The 25,789-nt window shown below is 43.2% G+C and overlaps 1 protein-coding gene across 1 annotated transcript in view; it reads right to left on the reverse strand.

Annotated features, from left to right (window-relative positions):
* Mamdc2 (MAM domain containing 2) overlaps positions 1-25,789 on the reverse strand; it is a 149,015-nt gene that overhangs the window by 42,106 nt on the left and 81,120 nt on the right. Inside the window, exons 6-9 of the mRNA XM_021152082.1 lie at positions 19,602-19,858; positions 15,014-15,107; positions 8,772-8,915; positions 5,865-6,130 (exon numbers count right to left, since the gene is read on the reverse strand). Of these exons, the coding sequence (XP_021007741.1) occupies positions 5,865-6,130; positions 8,772-8,915; positions 15,014-15,107; positions 19,602-19,858 (761 nt within the window). The remainder of the gene's footprint in view (positions 1-5,864; positions 6,131-8,771; positions 8,916-15,013; positions 15,108-19,601; positions 19,859-25,789) is intronic.

Below are 25,789 nucleotides of genomic sequence, written 5' to 3' on the forward strand. Positions count from 1 at the left end.
CCCTTCCTTCCTTCCTTCCTTCCTTCCTTCCTTCCTTCCTTCCTTCCTTCCTTCCTTCCTTTTCTCCCCTTCTTTCTCCCTCTCTCTGGCAAGCACCCTTTCATTAACCTACAGCTATACCCACACAAATTGCTCTCTCACCCAGGTAACTCTACTTCTGTTTCCTTTGTTTGAGACAGAATCTTATTGTAATTACAAACGCCCAGTGCTCCTTCTGCCTTAGCCACTCCCCAAAATGTTGGGATTATGGGTGTGTGTTACCACACATGTTCCCAAAATAATTCTTCCCACGTGTTCTCTGTTCTACAGAGCACCGTGCTGGTAGAGACAGGGGACATGGAAGATATAGTTTCATGATTTATGAGCCTTTGAAAATGTTTCTGAACCCCCCCTTTTTTTTTAACAAAAGAAGGGGCAGGAGAAATGACTCAACCAATAACGCACTTGCCATGCAAACCTGGGAACCTGAACTCATCTCAATACCAACATAAAAAAACCAGGCTTGGGGCAGGGGAGTAAGCTAGGAGGATCCCAGGGCTTGACTGGCAGACAGTCTCACCAAATCAGTGAGCTCCAAGTTCAGTGAGAGGCTTTGTCTCAAAAACTAAGGTGGCAACCAAATGAGAAAGACTCCTGACCATTGACCTCTGGCTTGCTACACACACACACACACACACACACACACACACACACACACACACACCACATAAACACATTTCTGCACCTCACATATGTACACATGCAAAATATTATTATAGGCTTGTGGTTGTTCACATCTTCCATTAATCGAAGAAGATCTAATATTGCTAAAAAAAGATTTAACTCTGACCTCATTTTCAACACCTCACAGCAAAAATAAATAAATAAATAAATAAAGATATAGAATTATCTGCGCACTAAATAAATGTTGTGACCTAGAAAAAACAGCCTTTGTTCTTTCTTCCTCTGTGTCTGTATTGAGCTGAACTTAATAGTATTAATTATGTGCTAGCAGACAGACTACATACTTCACCCAATTTCATGTGATACACAGAACGACTTTATGCAGTAAGTGCTACCAGGTTCCCCTTTTACATGGGTGAAAAGTGAAGATTACATAGGTAACTGTCACATAACTACCTCGAGTATGAAGCCATGAGTGACAGAGGACACATAGCTAAGCACCGTCGTGTGCTGTATCTCCCCTCTAACTCACTGCTCTGCGGTCTATGTGCTGAACCACCTTGAATTGTGATCCCCTCTAGGAGCTAAACTTATGTCTACAATATACCACTGGAGAATCCGTTTAATAAAGCCTTGGATTTACCTACTTAGCTAATCTGAGTGTTAGGGCTGGATTTTCCTTCCCATCCAACACTGTCATTTGACATCAAGAGAGGATTGGGTGGCACCTGCTCCTTGCCTCCAGCATGTGTTCTGGAGTCTGAATGAGTCCTGGCCCTGCCACTCTCAGCCCTGCCACTTCAAAGCCATGGCACTGAACAGTGTCCTTCACTTTTGTTTTTCTAAGCAAAGTTTCTCTGTGTAGCCCTGGCTGTCCTGGAACTCATTCTGTAGACCAGGTTGGCCTCGAACTCAGAGATTCACTGGCTTCTGCCTCCTGAGTGCTGGAATCACCACCTGGCTCATTGTTCTTACTCCCCCCCCCAAACTTTTCTGTTAAGTGTAATATTTTCCCTCCGTAGGGAAATTCACACAAGGTAGACAAAGATGATAAAAGCTGATAAGGTCCTTGTGTGTATGAAGGCTTTACTTTTATAGACGAGATGGGTAATAAAAAGGTAAATGAAAAATTAGATACTTTTGGATTGGGATAGCTGTGGTGCACAAAATGAGAGAATCAATATGTTGGGAACAATCTGAGGATGGAGAAAGGGGACGAACTGAGTGGTCTGGAAGGTTCCTGTCTGAGAGGAAGCCCTTCTTGTGGCACAGTGGCCTGAGAACCAAGGGATGTGGGAACTGCTGGGGAAGGACATTCAATGCAGAAGGGATTGATTACATGTGAAAAGCCCATAAAAGCATGGCCTTCACACTCAGGGCCAGAGAGGAGTCCCTTGAGACTGTGCACCTATGAGCAGAGTGGAGGGGTTTAAAGTCAGCAGTGTAGATGAGGACCAGACCATGTGGACCTCTACAAGCCATAGTCAAAGAAGCAGCTAGGTCCTGCAGGCTGTGGGAGCAGGTTATAGGAGAAATGGCACTTTCTGACTGCTGGTTCAGAGCAGAGAAACGGCAGCTGGGGTCACAGAAACTAGTGAGGTCTCATGGAACTGGGGTGAGTATGATGGTGATTTTGTGTGAGGTGGTGGCAAGTGAGACGGAGAGAACAAATCTGGGGTGCACGTTAGGGAGCCAATGTAATGATCTTGCCTGCGGCCTGATGGAGAGTACCGAGAAGCTAACAAGAATCCGACGACGTTCTAACACGCTGAGCTCTCAGCCTCCTTCCCTGTAAATGGATTGTTGGAGGATGTTAAGGATTGATAGGGATAGAGTACACTGCTGGGCACAAAAGTAGATAGTCGATGAGCAGCCATGTAGGCCTTAGTTTTGACCTAGGTTGATCGTGGAATGGTCTAGAAATTCCAGGAATTTCATTGCAGAATCTCAGTCACTATAAATCCTAATTATTATAAAAATGTATGTGAAACTCAATATGCTCAGAAAAAAAACTCTTAGGCTTCCTCCAGTTTAGAATAAGTGAAAATAAATATCGAGTGATCAAACTGTAGAAAGCAGCCAAAAGACAGTTCTAGACACTATGTAACTGCTGACAAGCCCTCATCCTGTGCCTATTTTCCATGACGTGTGAGTCAACACTCTCTTCTAAATGTGATGAGCATTTGGAGAAACATACCTTCTGTGGACAGAGAGCACATGCGGGGAACAATTGTATAGATTTGGTACTGTTTTGGAGGCATTGAAGGGTGATTACACAAGAACTACACATCTAACTCTAGCTTCTTAGGGATCCGAAGAGCATCCATCCAAATCTGTGAGCACGCAGGGATATCTCCCAGCATCTCAGAGTGGGAGAGCTAAGCAAGGATTTCACGAAAACATGCACTTCCCCAAATCTTTAGCCACTGAAAGCGTGCTAGTCTACCAATTCTGAATTTGGTATAGTTCAATTTCCCATACTATAGAAAGAAAAATAAAGCACACAGACACTAATAGGAAGAAGCCAGGGGGCCATGGCAGGAGATAGGTTCATTGTAACTCTGCTACAAAACAGCAGACAGAGAGTAAAGAAGCAAACAGGGCTTGCAATTAGAGATAGACTATTTTAAGTCTTAGAATCAGTGATGGTTCTCAACCAAGGATGCCATGGCGCCTCTCAGGGCTTTTTAGAAATGTACAAATAATTTTGGTTGTTGCAATAACCATAGAAGTTTAAAATCTAATAATCTGAGGGTTGGTTCTATTCAAATGCAGAATTATCTGCCTTACGATGTCAACAGGGCCCCTGCTGGGATATTTGTTCAAGGTCAAGCACAGAGGGCTTAGTAGGAATATAAGTGTTTGTTTAAACCATAACAATGCGAAAATAACTATATTTGAGATGGGCAAAGAAAGCAAAGGGAAATTGTAAGAGTGAGGATTTATTCATCTTATAAAGTAGGTATAAATAAACAGTATCTAAATTTTGACATTGAGGTATAGTAAAGCTATCAGTTACAAGAACACAAATAAATGCACCTAAAAACTAGGAAAAGGAGTTGTTCTTATTTTTTTGTAGCAGAGAATCAGCAGACACAGTTAAGGTTAACAAAGGAAAACATGACAAATCTGGAAGGAAACCCCTCAGGGAAAAACAGAAGCAGAGTTAGAGTTCGTGTTCAGGAGTAGAGGGCACTGGCTCTCCGTTGTATCCCTTGTCTTAAGTAGCTTTCACGAAAACATAACATACGAACACATCAATCCACATGTGTATATACCGTAAGAAGCCAGCCTCAATTCCCGCCTACCCGCTGCACCCTCTCTCATGAGTTATGAATGCTTCTCTCCCACTTTGAGGAGCTAGTTCTTCCCAGCAGGAATCTTCTAGAACCCGGGATTTCCATGTTGAACTTCCATCTACATGCATGCCCAGTTCCTTCTAGGTGCTCTATCCTAATTCCTCTATCCTGACCGGGTCTGGCTCCAGTTTTCCCTTCACTGGCTGAGGAACTTGCACAGTAGTTGGGCTTCTTGGTGCTCAGCTTCCAAAGAAGAAAAGGGCAGAAGCTCTGGGACACCCTTATCTGCTGGGAGGCTTGTTCTAGCTTCACGGGAGTCAGGTAACAGCAGAGACTCACCCTAAAGGATTGAGCAGATTCCTGAACAGCTCAGCACTTGGCAGTAGAGGTTACGACGGAGAGCTGAAACAGGGGTTAGAAGCCACTGTGGCTTGAACCTTGACCGTCCAAACATTAGCACTGCCAAGTCCAGATAACATTATTTTCCGTAACAATCAGTGGAAGCACATTTGTAACTTTCTGAGCAATCCTTCTGGGATAGTGACATTTACTGAATGTATTGCCACAACCTTAGGTATCTCAACCTGCCAACACTTGTGACCTCAGACTCATGAGTAGGATCTGAGACTTGTTTATCCTTTATATCCCGTGCATCAAACATATACAGAATAAATGATGGTTGAAAAAAGGAACAGACACATGGGTGAATGAATAAAGACATGTAATCTAAATAAGTGAAATAGATGCTTACAAATATTTCCTTTTAAAAAGCATCCAAATTGAACTTAAAGCATAATAAAAATTCTACTTTCTGATGCACCCTGATTATGTAAAAGTGGGATGTGTGTGTGTATGTGTGTTTGTTGTGATAACTGTTTGTTAGAGTTAAGCGATTGGTAATGGACAAAACAACTTAATTCTTTGAGATATTTAAGAGGAATAGAGAGGCCTGGGCTTCTCCAGTGCTGATAGCTCAGAGGAAGTACCACAAGACTGCGCATGTCAAGAGACATCGTACAAAGAAAAATTCCTTGGAATTGTCCAGGCAGCAAGGTCTCCCATGGTTTTAACCTTTCTTGGGTGACTTGGAGTTGCGGTAACTCCTGGATGGTCGGCTTACTTACCCATTGATTCAAAGCTAGATCCTGAGCTCTCATTGTATGACGTACATTTAGAAGAAAGGCCCCTTGTTTACTTTCTTTGGGCCTCTTTCTTACACAGAGAGGACATTCAAGAAAAATTTGTTAGTCGGCTGACAGGCTGAAATAAAATGATTTTTTTTTCCCACGCTGGTTTCATATCTTGTGGGTCACAGAATTTATTGCATCTGTGAAACTTCCCTGAGTTTATGAGTTGTTAAGCCTGGGAGGTTACTGCCATTCCTCTGTATTCTCCTTGATTTATAGGGTCTGTTTCTGTCTTCTCATTGCTAGCAAAATCAGCTGCTGATAGCTCCCTGTGTCAGTCTCTGAGCAGGGTCAGCTGCCTCCATACCTCTAGTGAGCAGCCTGGCTTTATCCTGTGTTCTGCTAAGGCCTTGGGTATTGACCTTACAGCCACAATGACGACTCTGGCACATCAATCTCATGTTTTTAAAATTTAATCATTGGTGTGTGTGTGTGTGTGTGTGTAAGAGAGAGAGAGAAAGAGAGAGAAAGAGAGAGTAGATGGAGGAAGAGGGAAGGAGGAAAGAAAGAGAGGGGGGAAGGGAAGGGAAATAGGTAGATATAATTCAGAAAATGCAAAGGAATTGAAGGCCTAACATGCACCTGTCTGGGGTGGGTGATACGTGTCAAATGCAGGTTGATCTGAACAGAAGGAAAATACACCATCAGCTAACCAGAAATCATTACCCACATCTAGCAACTAAGATGGACACAAGTAGTGCAGGTGCTACCGTACCTTTGTGGGCATAGGCTTCTTGAAACTGATTTCCGCTTGCATCCAAACACCCCTTGGGGACTCGAGCACAGACCAGATCTTCTCTTGAACCACATGGTTTTCTTCAAAGATATAAACGGCTAGGGTGTCGCTCATTTTCAAGAACCCAAAGATGGCATAATGAAAGCGCACACAGTACTGCATGTTTCCAGGTAGAGAGGGACCATAAAGTCTTCCGATGTAGCCAGGCTGGGATGCAAACTTAGTGTTGGCCAGCAGGTAGTGCCCTGTGAGGAAAACAAACCACTTAGTGCTGTGGTTCTCAACCTGGGGGATCACAACCCCTTCGGGAGTCACATATCAGACATCCAGCATATCAGACACTTACATGATGATTCATGAGAGTAGTCAAATTACAGTTATGAAGTAGCAGTGAAATGATTTTATGGTTGGGGGGGGTCCCTATAACATAAGGAGCAGTATTAAAGGGTCACAGTATCAGATAGACTGAGAACCACTGACTTAGGGCAACACCAATGCAGAATGAGCTCCTACAGCCAGGTGGAAACCAGTTAAGGCAATGGGGTGTTCCCTCAAGACTACTACCATAGGTTTTAAACCTTTTATCTTTTTTTAAAAAGGATTTATTTATTCTTATCTGAAAGCACACTGTAGTTGTCTCCAGAAGCACCAGAAGAGGGTGTCATATCTCATTAAGGGTGGTTGTGAGCCACCAAGTGGTTTCTGGGATTTGAACTCAGGACCTTTGGAAGAACAGTCAGTGCTCTTACCCGCTGAGCCATCTCACCAGCCCCAGGTTTTAAACCTTAGTAGAGGCTTTCTAGTGTCTGTGGTTTAAGTGACAAAAAAAAAAAAAAATCTATACAATGTTTTTAGACCTGGATAGCAAATTAAACCTCTTAGAAATTCAAGTAGCTGTCATAAAGCAGTGTAGATTTTATAGTGTACAGACTCAGATTCATGTCATTAAGTAGGAACTATACTCTCTCTTTTTTTTAACCACACAAAAAAAGAATGAATGAGCTTGGGACTACTGGATGTCTTGTGCTGGGTCATAGTCAGTGGCAATCAAAGAGCTCACTTCCCCTGCTCTATCTGCAGTGGCCAGTCGGGAGGAGGGAAGGTAGGCTGGCCTGGCACCACGTGAGAGTTCTGGGCAGAACACACTGTTCTTTTGCTATACCTACATATTAAACCCGTCCCTGAAAAATCATGTTTCTGACCCGTTGGGCACTGATGCTCCCAGATGCTGTGGCTGGGTTCAATTTCCTTGTTTCTTAGTTCTAAAAAAACAGAATGGAATTTCTAGCAGCAACGGTCCCCTTACTACCAGTCACACCTACACGGTCAAGCTAAAGCAGATCCACTTATGCGAAGTCAGGCAGCACACGACAGTTTCTCCCTTTTCTGATCTGTTCTCGGGGAGTTCTCTTCATGACCTGTCAGTGTTTGCTCTAAGTATTAAAAGCAAAACAAAACAAAACAACCCAAACTCATCCGTGTAAGGAGAGTCAGGGGGCTTGTTCTCTCCCACACACGGGCAGGACATGTGTGGACAGCGATAGGACTGTGCCCGCAAGCCAGACTCCCAGGAAAGCCTCACCAGGCCCTGGATTCCATCCTTCTAGCCTCATGACACGACGAAAAGCAGCTGTTGTGTAAGCCCCAGTCTGCGGTACTTTGCGAGGGCAATGGACAAATATGGGTGGCCACAAGACAGCCAGACTTTTTTTTTGTAACCTGAATATCGTCTTTCTGTTTCTTGCTTAGCCTTTCAGTGGCTTCTTACTGCCTTTCTAATAACCCCCAGTGCTTCCTCTGCTTTGCCAAATCCGTCGTCTGTTATCCTCTCCATCTTCCTCACCGTTCCTCTCTCTACCGGGCAGCCTGCCAGTTGGAGTGGCCGCCTGTCTCCACACTGAGAGACCTCACAGATGCTTGTCCTCTGTAGCTTCCATTGTAGAGACTACTCCTAAAATCCCTAGCTAAAATGTCCTTCCACTATTCTCTCTCAGAGCACCGAAGGCCATCAGAACAGGTCACCCCAAATATGGCGCTCTGGCACCTTGATGATTTTGAGCTGAAGGCACTGGAAGACAGTAGAGGCAGGAAGGGCTCTGTGCCCACTCACTTTCTATCTAAAGCAGGCCATCAAAGTTCCTATGAGCCAAGACCACATCCTGTCCAGGATGCCAGTGTTATAGAGACGGAGACTATGCTGAAATGGATCTGTACAAACAAAACCTACGAAGCCCTTGTTTTTCCTTAGTTTGCTCCATAGGCTTCCCAGTCACCACCTCACAGTTGACTCTCTCTCTCTCCCTTTCCTTGGTCTTGCTACTTTCCACAACTTCACCATTCTTTGTTAAAAACGATACATAAGCTTTCAGGCCTATGGATTTTTCTAGTTTTCATTTTCTATTTTCCTGTTGAAGGCTCCCACGTGCATATAAAAATATGTTGTTAGAATGCTACAGTTTTCTCTTGGTAGTCTGCTTCTTGTCTGTTTAATTTTCAGCCCCAGCTACAGAAACTAAAAGAGAAGAGAACAAGTCCCCCCACTCCACCCCTCCCCCCACTCCACCCCCTGCTATGCTTAGGATTATGTTCATTTGTCTATATGTTTATCTATCATTTCCTTTGCTCATTGAAATGCAAATGGAATCCAAGTGGATTTATTTTTTCTGAAACGAAGAGCAAAACAGTTTCCAAAGATTTCTCTACTTAATGAACTGCAAATACTTTGGGTAGCACAGTATCTTGAATTACAACTTTTAAAAATGGCCAAACATCACCAATCGTTACTTCTTTATTCTTCCTCTTTTCTTATCTTTCTCTGAAATGAGGCTAGCAATTGGTATGGGAGAGCAAACCCAGGATTCCGGGCCTGCCAGGCCACTGACCAACCTGTTCCTGTCGTGTGGTCTCCGGCCCGATACATGTTCGCTTTAACTCTTACTCTCATCCAACCTGGACCCTCTTTGTCTTGATAAAAGTTGCAGAGGCCTATCTCAAAATCGCAGCTGGTTTCCACAGCACTGAAAGGAAGCCCTGGACAAATGAGAACCAAAGTTACAGTCAGCCTGGATTCTCAGAGGACTCCATCAAACACTGGACAGATATGGCTACATTTGTGCCAGGGAGACTGAGGGAGAGATACACAGCAAAACAGGCTGACAGCTTTATCATCAAAACAGTGTTTTGACATGACAGAAAAATTGTTCTTTTCTTCTCTAAAAGGAGGGCAGCAGGCAGCTCTGATCACATTATCTACAAAAATAAACAAGTACTAGGGATTTCCTTTGAGAATGTAAAGGCTGTGAACATTTACTCAAAACTTTCAAATCGATCCCTACAACATTTAAAAGACAGAAAAAGAAGAGGATTTTTTTAAAAGAGGTTCTTAAGTTCTAAGATGTGTTTTAGAACTAGTATTTTCCAGAGATAATTCCCCGTTGTTGACTAGTCCCTGCATCAAAGCAGTTATGATTGCCATTTGCTGTAGGAGCTGCTGCTCTTGAAGAAAAACAGCCCTTCCCAGAAACCACACAGTTCAGAAGTCACCCTGGGCTTTTCAGGGGGCGTTGCTGTTTGGGCTTTGCTGTGTCCTGTTATCCTTTACAATGGTCCACAAGTGTTCCTTTGGCCCAGACTGCCCAGACGGGATGGAGTATGGAAGAGTCCTCCTGCTCCCTTGGGAATAATGGTTGGTCCTATTAACGCAGGACTTAGAAGCCTCATAGCTTAGGTTGCCCTCTGGAGTTAGAGGGGATGTAACCACAGCAGATTGGGATGCTCAGAATGAGCCTAGTCTAATTGGTGAGAGACACAGCTGGGACATTTTAGGGCTAGAGAGATAAAGCGTGTTGTTTTGTATATCTGAAAAGTCCTTTCTACAGAAACTTTCATTCTGGGGACAGCCAGCTGGCAACTCAGGGCCGTTAGGACAAGACTATGTTCTCAGTTAATTTTCAAACTAAGAAAGTACTCACGTGGGCAGAAGAACACAGCAGGGTGAAATGGCCAAAAGAATCATTCAACCAAATGGTACAAGGAACCCAAGATTTAGTTTTGACCCAGAAAAACATATAGCTTTAAAAAACTAGTTGGAACAGTTGTATGTTTTGTGAACTAACTTATAACATTGTATCAACATTAAATGTCCCAAACTTACTATTATTCCATAGTTACACGGCAGATACATATTGCAACAAATCAATCTATAAAGGAGAACAGTGTTCTTTGAGGTCTGGTAAGGCAAATGCTGGCCCTGCCTAAGGCTGTCGCTGTGTAGATCTGAGAATGGAGTCTAGGGAGTTTCTCACCGAATTCCCATATTCTAGCAAATTTTATCTGAGTTTGAAAAGGAGTTCCATAATATCTCTCTCTCTCTCTCTCTCTCTCTCTCTCTCTCTCTCTCTCTCTCTCTCTCTCTCTCTCCTTTTGGTATCGACTAACAGCACATTATAGAAAAAGAATAAGAAGAAACCGTTCCCATGTAACTGGAACATGGTGGCATTTCAGTCACATGCCCAAGCTTGCTAGTAGAGAAGGAAATGAAGACTGTAGTGCTCTAAGCCTGGTGAGTCACCCACATGCTGCTCTGCCCATTTCCGCCAGAATGAGGGTATATTAAGTCCAGGAGACAAAGCCTGAGAAAAATTAATATGATGTCACACACACCAGGACTCTTCAGCATTTCCCCACTGATAATGGAGAGCAGAAGAAACTCCACCATCTCAATTCTTAGCCAACCCCCTTCTACCTAATAATGAAAAACATGAAAAATTCAAAATGTACAGCCAGCTACGTAGCTTAGAAGATGGCGGGGTACTCTTAAATACCTGGCATAAACTGATGATCAGGTCAGCGAAATCACTCATGAACCTTAGAGAAACACCCCTAAGTGGCTGCAAGAGAATATGAGTTTATTATAAGTGTTACTGCTGTGACTTCTGACCATTTGGCTGAACCCCTTTATTAGGTCTCTAGAGGGGGCAGTAGTACTGAAATTCAAAAGTTTATAGCAGCTTTATCCAGAGCAGCTGAAATGGAGACTCAACCATTGGTGGTCTTCAGTTGGTGAAAAGGCATGTGAGCTGTGGTATATTTATTTTGACAATGAAATATTACTCAGTGATAAAAAGAAATGATCTATGGAGCCACAAAGTAACTGGGAGGAAACAGAAATCTGCAAAACTGCATAAATTCTGCTAAGTGAAGGGAGCCAGTATGAGAACACTGCCTACTGTATGACTTCACAACCATAAGGCATGATGGGAAAGGCAAAATCAGGGAGACAAGAAAAAGGCCAGTGGTTGCAAGGGCAGGGGTGGGGGGAAGGTGAGCCTGTATCCCACTGTAATGGTGGGCGTGTGTCAGTGCAAATGTGTTCACTCCCATAGAACATGCAATACCATCAGTGACCTTTAATGGAAACTCTGGAGTCTGAGTGATAGTAATACGTATGTATGGGGGGAAGATTATAAGTGTTACTGCTGTGACTTCTGACCATTTGGCTGAACCTCAAACTGCCCTAATAAAACACAACTTTAAGCACAGGTCTCTCTTATCCATGGTTTTCTGGTTGTTATTTTCTTCACTTGATAAATACTTGGTCTTAGAAATGATTTGATGATTCTATCTAATATCTAAGTGATCTTATTCTATTTATTCTATCTATCAAAATGATTCTATGATCTGATAGAAAGTTTTAAAAGTGGAGATCATAGACTAAATCTACTGTATGTAGAATATTCAGACAGTATCTGGAAGCTAAAGATGGGGACCTTCAAATAGCTACCCAGCATCTGAGGTGGAGGCAAAGTCCTTGTTCACAGAATGTTTGAGAAGTTTGGGTCAAGGGAAGATAAAAAATTGAGTATCTGGGGCATGTTAATGGTGTGATGGAGGCTTAGGGAGGAACTGAGGCATGCAGATGCAGATGCAGATGGAGATGGAGATGCAGATGAAGATGCAGATGCAGATGCAGATGCAAGCCACTGAGCATCAGTTGGTAGGACAAAGAAACAAAAGCAAATCCTTTGAAACAATTTATCAGAAAGTATCATCATGTAATTATTTGCTTTCTAATATTTGAGCTTCTTAGGCATGGAGGTGTTTTAGACTTCATTAGCTGGAATGCTCTTGGGCCTGGGAAGAGCAGTTGGCATGTTTGTACCCCTTTTCTCTTCTCCCTGGAGCTCCTCAGGATGATTCAAGCACCAGTGCTGTAACTAAAAGGCTCCCCAGCCCTGCAGGGTACTACAAGAGATGAGCCCAGGTCACAGCAGACAACGAAGGATGCAAACCTAGGACAGTAGTTTTATTTCCCACGAGGAATCTTAAATGTGGCAGAGACAGAGACAGTTCAAAGCTGGCTATGGGAAGAGTGAGTGTGGCCAGGATCATGACGACCCAGTGGCTTGGCCTCTGAATAAGTAGCAGATATACTATACTTTAGGGTACTCGAGACAAGGAAGATGTCAGCATTTCAACTCCAGTTTAGGCAGCAATTGGAGTGGAGTTTTCAAACTAGGTTAAGAACTCCGGGCAGCATCCAGCTATTGGTGAATGGTTGTTGTTGGCTTCTGTAGTCTTCTGAGGAGTGTCTATGAGTAACCATGAGTGTTCTTGCAGTCCCTGGCCTAGGTGTGGAATGGAGAGAAGCTTGGGCCCCTATATGCCACAGCAGTTTGGAGTTGGGCGTTTAGTGAGGCCTTCTAGAAGTAGACAGGGAGGAAATGGTGTAGACTCCCAGGAGTATCTTAACTTTTTGACACTGTGATACAATGTTGCCATCCCAGCACCTCCTTGATGGCTCACATCCACCTGAAGCTAAGAGTTCTGACACCCTTTCCTGCCCACAGCAGGCACTGCATACATGCATATACATACCCGCAGGTAAAATGCTCGCCTACATAAAATAGCTGTCTCTTGTGAGACAATGCCCGGGCCTAGCAAACACAGAAGTGGATGCTCACAGTCAGCTATTGGATGGATCACAGGGCCCCCAATGGAGGAGCTAGAGAAAGTACCCAAGGAGCTAAAGGGAATTGCAACCCCATAGGTGGAACATTATTATGAACTAACCAGTACCCCAGAGCTCTTGACTCTAGCTGCATTTGTATCAAAAGATGGCCTAGTCGGCCATCACTGGACTTGCCAACTTTATATGCCCCAGTACAGGGGAATGCCAGGGCCAAGGGGTGGGTGTGGGTGGGTGGGGGACTGGTGGGGGGAGTGTATTGGGGACTTTTTGAATAGCATTGGAAATGTAACTGAGGAAAATACCTAATTAAAAAAAAGATATTAAACAGATTGAGGAAAAGGAAAAAAAAATAAATCTTTAAAAAAAATTACCATGACAAGATCACACAGCCTGTAAGAGTGAGGAAAGAGATGAAAATCTGAGTTCCTAGTTTTTGGGTCATAGTACTACCATGGTGCGATTAAGTGATTTTTAAAAGTAAGGCTGGCACAATGAGGAATTCTGAAGGCCAATAGAGTATTTCATACAATACTGTATGAAAAACACACATGGGTTCCTGTTGGGAAAGGAGTGTTGTGTGGGTGAATTACACACGGAGGAGAACTGCTCCTTGAAAATAGCCTCATTTTACTGAAATCTTTTTTTCCCCCTGTTCACCGGTCAGACGGGTGTTATGGGGAAGGGCTACAACACACTCTGTATCTTTTTTGAAGTATCAGCAAGGTTGCCTTTGTTGCTTCCTGGCTCCTTCTACCTCCCGCCCTATACCGAATTAGGTGGGTAGTTTAGGAGGTGGGGTACTTGCCTCCCTTGCGTGGGGCTCTGGATTGAGATGGCATCATCTAACTCTCCTTAAAGAGTTAGAATTAGAGACACCATGACCACAGCAACTCCTGTAAAGGAAGACATTTCATTGGGGCTGGCTTACAGTTCAGAGGTTTTTGTCCATTATCGCCATGGCAGGAAGCACAGTGGTACACAGACAGAGATGGTACTAGAGAAGTCGCTTAGAGTTCTCCATCCTTAGGCAGCCAGCAGGAAGAGAGCGTGGTATTGGCTCTGGCTTGAGCATTTCAACCTCAAAGCCCATCGCCAGGGACACACTTCCTCCAACAAGCCTACACCTTCTAATAGTGTCACTCCCTATGAGCGTATGGGGGTCATTATCCTTCAAACACACACACACACACACACACACACACACACACACACGTCCTTGGTTTCAGCAAATTTGCCTTCTCTTTAATTTGGGAATGAGAATTTAGCTCAAGTGGGAAATATTATCTTAGTCTGTTTGATAGGATATAGCTGAAAGCATTATTACAGACCTGCTCTGTCTTCAGAGAAAGTCAGGCCACAAAGGTCAGCTTCAATAATGATTTCCCATGCTCCAGATACAGAAAGAATGCTTGTTAGTAAGATGGGATGGCCACAGTGTTGCCTTGGGCATTGTGAAGAAACGAATTTGCTGAACAGTAAGGTCAATCGAATTTAACTGTGCCATTAACTACTGTCATCCTTATTGTAAAAAGACTCGTGTTTATCCATTTTCCCAGAAAGTTGAGAATTCCCTCTCTTTTTAAACGACAAAGTTATAGAATTTTAATTTTGGCCCTGACAAAGTTATGTGAGGGTTCACTTTGAAGAAGAAGTTAATTAAATTAACAGCACATTTTGTTTAGCCAAAACCATTCCAGTGATATCTACTGAATACTAATATATATATAAGAATAAAGACATTATGGATCTTGGAGACTTGAGAATTAGAGTTTTTATAATTCTATCCAGAAGGTTGTAAGAGTTTTTTTCCCCCTTCAGTCTATTGAGCTATTCACGTATGGAACTTTAAATAATACCTTTATTTAAAAAAATAAATGAATTTAGGTAAATTAATATTTAAGTTTTGCTCTGTGAATAGAAATAAAAGACCAAGCGTCTCATGCAAGCTTGTGTATAGTATCAGTGAAATTAAATCCATTATATGAGGGATGAAAGAGGGGAACAGTTCAGAAAAAAAAAAGATTATTCAGTTGATGACCTTTTAAAGACGAGGTAAGAGAAAAGGTGAGGAAATTAAAGACAGTTTAAAACAAGTGCCAACTCTGGGCATCTGGCGAGGCAGGCACCTTCCAAGCGAGGAAGAGTAAGCAGGTCTCACCTGTCTGATTTTGGCAGTGAACAGGAGAGAAAGAAATATCATCCAGGGCAACGTAGCCTCCTTTGGGACCATTGAAAGCAACTTCAAAAATAACCTGGGAAGAAAAGTGACAGGTTAGCATATATTTACATAGTTTCTTGCTCTTACATGATTAAAAATGGCACATCGATCAAGCCAACTGAGGCCAAGTGACAAGGACTCATGCAAGTCTTTTCCAACATGTAAGTGTTTGGTCAGGACCCCACTCAACCTACAGCCTCTTTCAAGGAAAATGAAATCGCTGTGTTTGCCTGTTGAAGCGTTGTCTCCTGAGGTCTAATTCTCAATTCGATGATAGTGGAAGGCGAGTCCTCTGGGGAAGCCCTCATTCACGAGCTTAGTGATGAGAGTCCCAAGGAGCCTTCTTCTACGTGGAGACACAATGGAGGATGCCATGTGTTCACTGGGAAAAGGACCCTTGCCACGATATATCTGCTAGCATGTTGATCACAGTTTCCAGACTGTGAGACATGAATTTCTGGTGTTTGTAAGTCATTGAGCTTATGGTATTTTGCTGTAGCAACCCAGCCATAATGGACAAAAACACTTGAAATTTGTATTTACTGGGCACCCTATCCCCTATTCCCTGAGTACCAGTCTAAGCCATTCCTGACAGATTCCAGAATTGATTGTCACCATGGCCTTCGCCTACAGGAAAAAGTCAGTGAAGAAAACAAATTAGGTTCTTCCATTATCTACAGAAAGCTAGTCTCTAACCTGTCTGTGCCCCTTGTCCCATATGGCATTCTAGATGAGAGCTAGGGCAAAGAGGCACAGTAGTCAGAGATGAACGCTATGATCAGGCCTTTCCAGCCACGTCCCAGTGGATTCACAAAGACCATGGGACAGGGAAAGTTATACTTTCTTGTCTCCCACCCACTAACTTTGAACTTTCTATCTGAGACAACAAGGCACCAGGTGTGATAAGCACAGGCTCAAGTTGTTAGGAAAACAACCCAGGTGTGCCGTCTATGCTGTGTGAGTTGACAGCTAGGGCACATTGTGGGTCATGGCTTCAAACTTAAATGTATGCCAGGTCCAGGAAGGCATAAATGCATGAAGTTGCATGAAGTCTGGGATGAAGACTCTTGAGAGTGGAAAGGGCAAACCTATCTAAAGGAGGCTGCTGCTACCCAGTGACCTAATCCCTTGGATCTCAGTTTGTTGCCCCATTGGAGAGTAAGGTTTTGCAAATATAATGAAGATGAGGTCATGCTGTTGAAGGGTGTGTCTCTATTCCAATTGACTGATGTTCTCATAGTCTTTATTAAAGGGAAGGTTTGGATGTGTACACTCCTCCCATCTCCAACACAAACCAAAGACATTGGAACTGTTAGAAGAATGGGAAAGACTTTGTTCATATTGAGCAGAGAGATTAAAGAGCTCTTTCTGACATGGGTCTGCAGTCACAGCCCATATGCCAGGGTTCTCTGTTCAGAAAAGTCTATGTTTATTTTCCTCTTGAAATGCACCACATTCCTTGTGATTTCTCCAGTGCCAATTCCTTTTCTTGGCAATTAGGAAGAGCAAACAACCCAAATGACAGACTCAGACAAGCGGAGCAAAATCCCACACATGTGGATCCAAAGAAGAATGGCACGGTTAATAGTACTCAGCAATATGACTTTCGAGTGCCGATTTAAAAAATATTTAGCAGTGCTCTATTCATGCAAATGTTGCCTAAAGAGTTTATGTTGTAATTAAGGAGTTGGTAAAGAAAACACCATCCATGTGTGTGTGTGTGTGTGTGTGTGTGTGTGTGTGCGTGTGTGTGTATGCACATGTGTATACACATGCCTGCCTGCCTGTGCATTAGCATGTGACTCATTTGACTTTAATAGAAGGAATATGTTCTGGGGCAGCATTTCTTTTCCTTCTTGTAACCAAAGTCATAGAAAAATTTCCACTGGGCTGTATGAGCAAATCAAAGCCTGGTCAGACTTTGTGACAGGAAATAGCACACATTCTACAAAGGCACTGTGCTCTCTCTGGGGGCTGTTTGGGGTTAAGGAGATGGGAGGGAGATGAAGGAGGTGGAGGAGTGTCAGGCACACCAGCAGCAGACAGAGCACATTGGAAATGGAGACCAAGCCAGCCTTCTCCAGTTCTGCAGCAGGCTAGCAGATGGCGCCATTGAAAAGCAGCCAGAGGAATAAGCCAGTTCTGTTCTCTAAAGGGAGCTGGAGAAGATACTGCAGAGAGTACAAAGTGAAATGGAGCGGGTATTAATGCCATGGCAACGAGGACTCTCCTTATAGCTAGGTGCAACTGCTCATACTAGTCTTACACACGTAGCAGCTATGATGCTGCATCCCCAGCTTGTGGCCTGGTGGGGGTCTCTGAAAGACTGAAGCTTTTCCTACAGCTGCATATTAGATTCTAGTCTAGGAAGTCCTCTAAGCTCTCTGGCATCTCTCAGCTGTGTGACCTAGAAAAAAGATGTCAGACTTCTTGGATGTTTCTCTTTCCTCCTTTGTCCTATGAATACGGGCATAATTTTATGTATGTACTTTAGGTAAGCATGCTCTGAAAGACACACGCAGCTAGAGCTATAGATTTGGATATGTGCTTAATGAAAAGTCTATCACGATAAACACTCTAAAGTCAGTTGTCATTGCCATTGTTGTTTAACTTAGTTTCTTTTTTTTTCTTTGAATTTTCTAATTCTTTTGCTTTGGATATTTATCACGTATATGATTGTAAAAAGTTGTAATGTTAGAACACCAAGATTTGTTTCAAATTAAGGCTGTAATGATAAGTTTACTTCTGATTTTATAACATTGTTTTTGTTGTAAAGAAGAAAGTAAGTTATGGGTGGTTGGTTGGTTTGTTTGTTTTTGTTTAGAAATTCCTTTAAAGTTGATCTAGTGTGTGTTTTCCTGTAACTAAGCAAAGAAGCTGGGCATGGCAATCCAACCCTCCAGTTAGTAGCCATGGAAGGGACTCTTCTCTTGATGACTGGATTCTTTGAGCCAAAGGACTATCAGTTGAATAACCAGTCAGACTACCCTTGTGCCAGCACCGGCTGGCTTGAACGCCTGGAGGAGGAGAATACACTGTGATCATAGAAGATTGTCCTGCCTTTTGAAGATGCAGCTTCATCCAGGCCTGTTGGACAGTTTGTACCAGACTTTTTGCTTTCCAATATCTCAGTGAATACCAGATGTCCTTATAACCTACCTTGCTGAGAACTTGGTTGTGGGAAGAGTTTCAGAGACCTGGCAAGTCTTTGAGACCAATGGTCTGGGATGCTGGGTCTCAGCTATAACACTGGCTGGTATAACAGGTGAGGACAGTAACTTCCTAGGCCCAGAGGCAAGGGCAACATTTGCAGGGCTCAGGGTAAGGAGACTAGAGGCAGGCACAAGAACTGTGCCTTTGTAGGATGCTTCCTGCTGTTGTTTCTGATGCCCCACCTGTCTTCTGCTGCTTATCAGTGCTGCACAAACCAGAGGGAAACGAAAACTCCTAAAAACTAGTGCCCAAAGAGTTCCTCTTTGCCTATTCAGATTTCTAGTTTGGAAAAGCCAAAGGACCCTGGATGACTGGGGACCCTGGGGTAGAGGTTTAGGAAAGAATCATATCCATGCTCTGAGCTCCCCTTTTCAAATTAACCAAATCTATAGCACAAGATCAGAGGAGACACGCACCAGAAAGTTCAGCTGGTAGAACTGGCTTCCACACTTGCCCTCAGAACAATAATTTTGATAGGAATGAAGATAATAAGAGAGGAAGGAAGGGGATACAGAAGAAGGGAAAGAAATGAGGAGACTGAGAAGGGGAAAGAGGGGGAAGAAAAAGATGAAAGGGCTGGAGAGATGCCTCGCTAGCTAAGAGTGCTTGCTACACAATCAGGAGGACTGCAGTTTGAATCCCCGCGCCCACATAGCAAGCCAGGTGCTCTGGAAGGATGCCGTAGCTCCAGCTCCAAGAGATCAACCGTCCTAGTCTGGCCTCCATCAGTGTCAGTGAATCGCTTTAGCTCCCTCCCTCTAAAAGATTCTAATAGCAGTGAGTACATCAGGAGTAGAAGAGAAAAGGGAATGTTGGTCTGTGGATACAAAATTACAATTATACTAAAATAGTACAGTTTGGCTCTTAATGCACAGTAGGCCAACTATAATTAATATTGATATATTCTACATTTCATAATACCTTGAAGGGAGGATTTTAAATGCTGCCACACTGCCGACAAATAATAAATTTGTTTGAGACATGTGCTAGCTATTATGATTTGATTGTTACACACTGTCATTCATGAATCAAAACATCACATTTTATTATACAAATTGGTATAATGTTTTTATGTTTTGTTTTGATTTTTTGAGACAGTGTTTCTTTATGAAGCCCAGGCTGTTCTGGGACTTTCTCTGTGAACTGGGCTCTGTCTCACTGAGATCTGCTTGCCTCTGTAGTGGAGTAACCACCGTGTGTGTGTGTGTGTGTGTGTGTTTGTGTGTGTTTGTGTGTGTGTGTGTGTGTTTGTGTGTGTTTGTGTGTGTTTGTGTGTGTAGCATCTCTTTGTGAGATCAGATCGAGGCTCACCTACCTCCATGGGGTAAGGAGCACTAAATTCCACCTCCGCAAGGTTCCAGGCCTCATTGCCTGGGCTGTCCACTTTCCAGATCTCCTCATATAGGCCACTCATGTCCCGCGTGTAAACAGAGAAGACATTGTCATTCCCCTGCTGAAGCTGGTAATAGAATGAGAGGCAGCCAGACATGGAGGCTGTGGTCACTGGGGAGATGAGCTGGGCCACTTCCTGGAAGTGCTTGACATACACAGAGTCCACATACATGTAGTGGCCTGGAAATCACACAGACAGAAGAGAGGGTCAGACAGGCTGGTAAGTTGCAGATGGACCGGTGACATTCTGGGTCTGACTTCAACACAATCCATTGGAAGGGGTGGGAAGGAATTCTGGTTAGGAGTGTGTAAGTGTCATAGGTGGGAGATGAACACAGGGGTTTATTGCACCCTGCAAATGCCAGATGAGAAGCAGTTTAAATATCCCTTTACTTTTGACTGAAGTAAATTATCCCCACAGGAAAGATGTGTCATGTTCCAAGTGTTTGCATTTTCACAGACGAATCCATCACTATATCAGATGCGATCCCTTCCCAAGCCTTCATTGAGATATAATACATCAAGACTTACTGTACTGTCTTTTATTTAAAGGGCACGGAGAGACATACCTGGACACATTTTCACAACATACATCAAATGCACACTATGTGTTTGAGGGATCCTAAGACTGCTTGAAGGCAGGGGTAAGGTCTGGGAGTCTGAACTTGTGATGCCATTGTTGATAGACTCTGGTGATCATATCACCTGGCAGACCCAGAGCTACTAACCCCCATGACAGGCTGAAACAGGAACAATATGGAGACTAGGGAAGAGAGCTACTAACCCCCACAGCAGGCTGAAACAGAAACAACATGGAAACTAGGGAAGAGAGCTACTAACCTCCACGACAGGCTGAAACAGAAACAATATGGAGACTAGGAAAGAGCTTTGATTTGCTGTTGAAGGGAACTGACTTTGAATCCCATTTCCTTGATGAGCTACTAAGACTTGAGCAGGTTTATGAATTTGTCAGGTCTCTAGAACGAGGATACTGTCATCTTTTGCCACTTGGAAGTGATAGAGCTAGAAGCCCCTGAAGATATTAAACTGTATGAATGCTTAAGTCCTTCATACAAAGTGGACTAGCAGTGGTACGTAATCTATACACATCTTATATGCTTTTAAAAGCTATTTATTATCTATTTAAGAGCCTGCTATGTAGCCCAAGATGGGTTCAAATCTCTAATCCTCTTGCCTCCGACTCCAGAAGACTACAGTTACAGGCCTGCACCGCTACACTTGGTTTTCTTGCTTATTTGTTTGTTTGTTTTCAGTGTTATGGATCAAACTCCTAGCTTTGTACATGCTAAACAGGTATTCTGCCACAGGGCTACATCCTCAGCCCTTCTTATATGCTTTAAACAACTTGTAAATAACTTAAAATACTAATGCAATGTAACTACTTATAGCGAGAAAGAAGTCAGCAAATGTGTAACACACGCACAGTTGCTTTTCTGATATTTTTGGCCCCTGGTAGTTGAACCCACAGGTGCAGGCAACTGTGTTTTCCTCGTAGGGTTGAAATGAATATGAAAGGATATTATGTATGAAAAGTGCTTATTGTGTGTCTGACATTTTATAATCGCTCAACATGATTATAAGAAAACAGCAACACCATTTATGAATCTAGAACTGTACGTGTCCTGTGGTCTGGGGTTTATAAGGGGGCAGCTACTATCACTATTAGCAAGTTTGTATTCACTTATTTAGGTTACGATGGAGAAGAGCTACTTGGTGTGGCTTGGACAGATCTCTTTATAAGCTCAGAACAGATATACTGTACTTTTTATTTTCGTTTTCAGGATCTAGTGCCTGCTTCATAAGAATTTCTTGTATTTAGGTGAGAAAGCAGTAAGAATAGTAGGAACAATACAACATTTGCTTTGTTTCTGCCTCCTGTGTGGAGGTTTTCTAAACCATCACAGCAGTCCTAGGAGAGTGGTCACCCAAGTGCCCCTCCCTCTAATACAACCATAGGGTCCAGCCAGCCCAGAGCTTTATTCTAATAACAGAGAACGCATGTGGCCCTAAACAACTCCATTCTAACACAAGTCATTTTACTAAGAATTCATGGGAGCATAAAAAACATCAAAAGTCCTTGTTGCCTCTCGTTTTATATCAAGAGAGTGAAACAGCACTCCTTCACAAGGTGGTCCTGCCAGGAAGGGAGAGCTATAACATTTTGTTTCCTTATACCTTACTTTGCAGGCACAGAGGTGGGTCAGAGTTCTGCAAGAGAACTTGCTACAGGCACTGAACCTGGCTTGTCAGTCTCAGCTGAGCCACCTGTAGATTCATGACTGTGTTCCTACCAAGAGCACACTGCTCCACACTCCCCCTAGCCAGTGAGCCGGCAACCAGGGACACTACAGCTGGGCTATTCTGCTGGAGACCTGGCCTCTCCCCTTTCTCAGGATCTGCATCTTATACTGAAGGTGCTTTCCACTGAGGACACATTGTGATTTGGCCACACGGCACTCTTGCCTTTCTGTATTGTATGCAAGTTTCAGATATATGACCACATAGGTATAAAGATGAAGTCATCTGGGATGGACTTGTTACTTTTGTTTCTTTATTCATTTTGCTTTGACAACAACTAAAGTTAAAGCAGTGTCATGGAACCTTACAAATTGCCATGGCTCCCACTCTACTAATGAGCTTTGCTGACAGTTTCTGCCTTAGTTCTTCACAAGCATCCCTCACCCTATCCCACCCCACCCCACCCCACCCCCAGTTCTAGCTTAATGTCTGTTTCTAGTGGAACTCAAACCAACACAGCCTCGAGGATGGGGAATCATTCTGCCCAAGACGAGACAATCTCTTTTCAATGAGTCTAGAAAGCTCTTGACAGATCCACTTGAAACAACCTGTTCCACCCCTGGAGTGTGTTATTACTCGGCAGAGCCAGAGAAATCTCTTACCCACAGCTCCGTGATGAATGCATCTTCTTTGTACTTGACAGACATCAGACGGTCAAGGACAGTTAGTTACTCATCTGCTGTCTGGATACTGTTTTTATCCCTGCATTAGTACTTGAAATGCCTCCTCAGCAACTCATGCTCACAATGCTGAGCCCAGCAAACCACAGTCGAATTTCTGGCCCAAGGAGCATCGAGAAAAAAAAATGTGACTGGCCCAAAGCAAGTCAGGGACATTGCTGTGAATGCTACCAAGATTGCTGACACTGAGTCTCCCATGGAACCACCAGCCGAGACCACAAACATTTGCCCTTCTTTTTCTCTCTAGTATTCTTTTGTTGACACAGTTGGGTACCATTTACTGACAAACTGAGTAACATGAGGTTTCTTACCAGAAAAAAAAGATGGCTCATCACAAGTTCATCATCTGATTTAACAGGGCTAGGATGACTCAAACCACCGTTCAGGTGTTTGCTACAGGAGGCCAGGCTGGGAAGTGACAACATCCTGGCTGAACATATTTCTGGTGAAATCTACTCTGAGGAAGAGCAGCTGGGGACTAGTTGGGGGTGAATTATTGGAAAAGGTAGCTTGGTGTTCTTAGGAAATCATGTCTATCATCTGGCATTATGGGAGTTTTCTTACCCAGCTTAGGCCAAGTCTCTTAGATGGCTCAGGGTTGCTGAGTTTCTACTAACGTAGGGAAAGATAATTTTTAATGATTTTAGATCACTAGGATTTGGGCACAAGGAAACGCAATTAGATAAGAAGCTACCTAGATATAGATGTATTCTAGGTAAAAAGGATTTAATAATCAACCAAATCATGGCCAGAATTAAGACTTTAGGCCAAGCATGGTAGTGCATCCCAACTCCGTGGAGGCCTAGGCAGGAAGATCACAAGTTTGAGGCCAGCCTAGGCTATATATCATACAATGAAAGATGCTTTCTCAAAACCAACCAACCAACCAACCAACCAACCAACCAACCAGAAAAACCAATTTAACTAAAAATGAAAGAGCATTAATAGAGACAATGGGTTTCCCACAAGATTAAGAGTCAGCTGCTATGCCCCACTCAGATAGGAAGTCGATCTACTTGTACTAAGCATTGGGTAATGCTTAGTTATACATTTAAAAACATGAGTTTTCTGCAGGTAAAACAGCTGTCAAGTTCAGTAGAAAGATAGTTATCCTGGCAATACCAGCTGAAGGTCAGGCCCCCTGAGTGATGCCTGAGTGTAGTCTGTGCACTTGCGGGTGTCTGAAGAAAGCCTTCCTTCTTCCTTACAGCAGCCCTTTGTATTAGTGAAACCTTTCAGGTAACTTTAGTGATTCCTCACCAGCATCCATTTCCCCATGAGTCAGGAAAAGAACTCAGAGGACAGTTCCTGAACAGCCTGGCTACCTAGAATTTCCCTAAAGACGGCCCACAGCTTGACTATAGTGCCTAAGGCAGTCTTGGACTCTGCTAGGATTCATCTCTCTTTGGCCACAGTTTTGGCTCTAGTTGTTTTGTCTGCTTTCAGTCTTGCTAGCTGCCCAGACTAGCTGTCTCCTGGTACCACTTGGGCTGAAGAAACATGTTCCAGATGGCAAGAACCCACTCATTTGCTGCCATGTTGAGCAGACAGGGCTCAAACATGGCAAGTCAACCCACCTACTTTCCCATGTTGCATAGCTATATTCAGGGACACCCAGTTCAGGGGTTGGAGTAGCTATTTACTTTAATACTAATAGATCAAGATTCCAGTCTTTTTATACAGCAAAGAAGAGAGAAATGTATATGAACATTGGGTGGGACGTTATAACTTGGATGTGAAATGTCCCTTCAGAACCCATGTGTTAAAGCCTTGGTTCCCAGTGCAAAATTCAGAAATGGAACTTGAGGAAATAGTTGGGTTATGAGGGCTCTGATCTAATCAGTGGATTAATTGATTAATGGATTTGTAATTTGATAGCATTATTGGGAGGTTGTAGAAACTAGGAGGTGGGTCCAAGTTGGACTAAATAGGTTCCTGATGTATACCCGTCTTTGGTCCCTTCTACTCTTTACACTTCTGACCATAAAGAGATCAGCTTCTGCATGTGTGTTTTGCTTTATTTTAGGCCCAAAGCAATAGGGTCAGTGGACCATGAAGACTGAAAAGCTCTGAAATTGTGAGCTAAAATAAATGTTTCCTACTTGTAGGCTATTTTCTCCCAGGTCTTTTCTCACATTAGCAAACTTCTACTCTGTCAGACAGACTTCTACTCACAACTAAAATATCTCAAGGTCAAAGAACTTGTTTGTATTCCCTTCCCTTCCTTTTCCTTCCCTTCCCCTTCCCCTTCCCCTTCCCTCCTCTCCCCTCCCCCTTCCCTCTCCCTCCTCTCCCCTCCCCTCCTCTCCCCTCCCTTCCCTTTTCCCTTCCCTTCCCCTCCCCACTTCTTCCTTCCTTCCTTCCTTCCTTCCTTCCTTCCTTCCTTCCTTCCTTCCTTCCTTCCTTCCCTGAGCTACATAGCAAGACCTTGTTTGGAAGGGGTTCATTTTCTTCAAACAAGATCTTGCTATGTAGCTCAGGCAAGCCTTGACTTCTTGATTTTTCTGTTTCTGCCTTCCAAGAGTGGGAGTACAGGAATGTGTCATCATATATAGCGAAGAATCTCCATAGAGATGGACTGTTAATACAGAAGTTGGCAATACCTGTCACTTAAAGTGACATTCTAAACTTTATCCCATAAATTCCCTCTAATATGGAAATATGAGAAGGCTAGAGATGGGATTTTTTTAAAAGGAATTGTCATTGCTATATTTGCTTGTGGCATGTCTTCTTTATTTTTCTTATCTTGATCCAAGGGGAGCAGCTAAGAAAGGGAATGGAAAAGGGAAGTTGACTCTTAATCTCATCATCATATAGGCAGACAGTTCTCAGTTCTGCAATTGCCTTGGATCTTTGCATGGAGGAGATTTGTTTGTTTGTTTGTCGTCGTTGTCATTGTTGTCTTCTCCTTCTTCTCTTTCTTCTCTTTCCTTCTTCTCCTTCTCCTCCTTCTTCATTGTTGTCTTCTTCTCCTTCTCCTTCTTCTCTTTCTTCTCATTCCTTCTCCTCCTTCTTCCTTCTCCTCCTCCTCCTTTTCTTCTTCTTCTTCTTCTTCTTCTTCTTCTTCTTCTTCTTCTTCTTCTTCTTCTTCTTCTTCTTCTTCTTCTTCTTC

Source organism: Mus caroli, chromosome 19 (genome assembly GCF_900094665.2).
Source record: "Mus caroli chromosome 19, CAROLI_EIJ_v1.1, whole genome shotgun sequence".
Taxonomy (NCBI): Eukaryota; Metazoa; Chordata; class Mammalia; order Rodentia; family Muridae; genus Mus; species Mus caroli.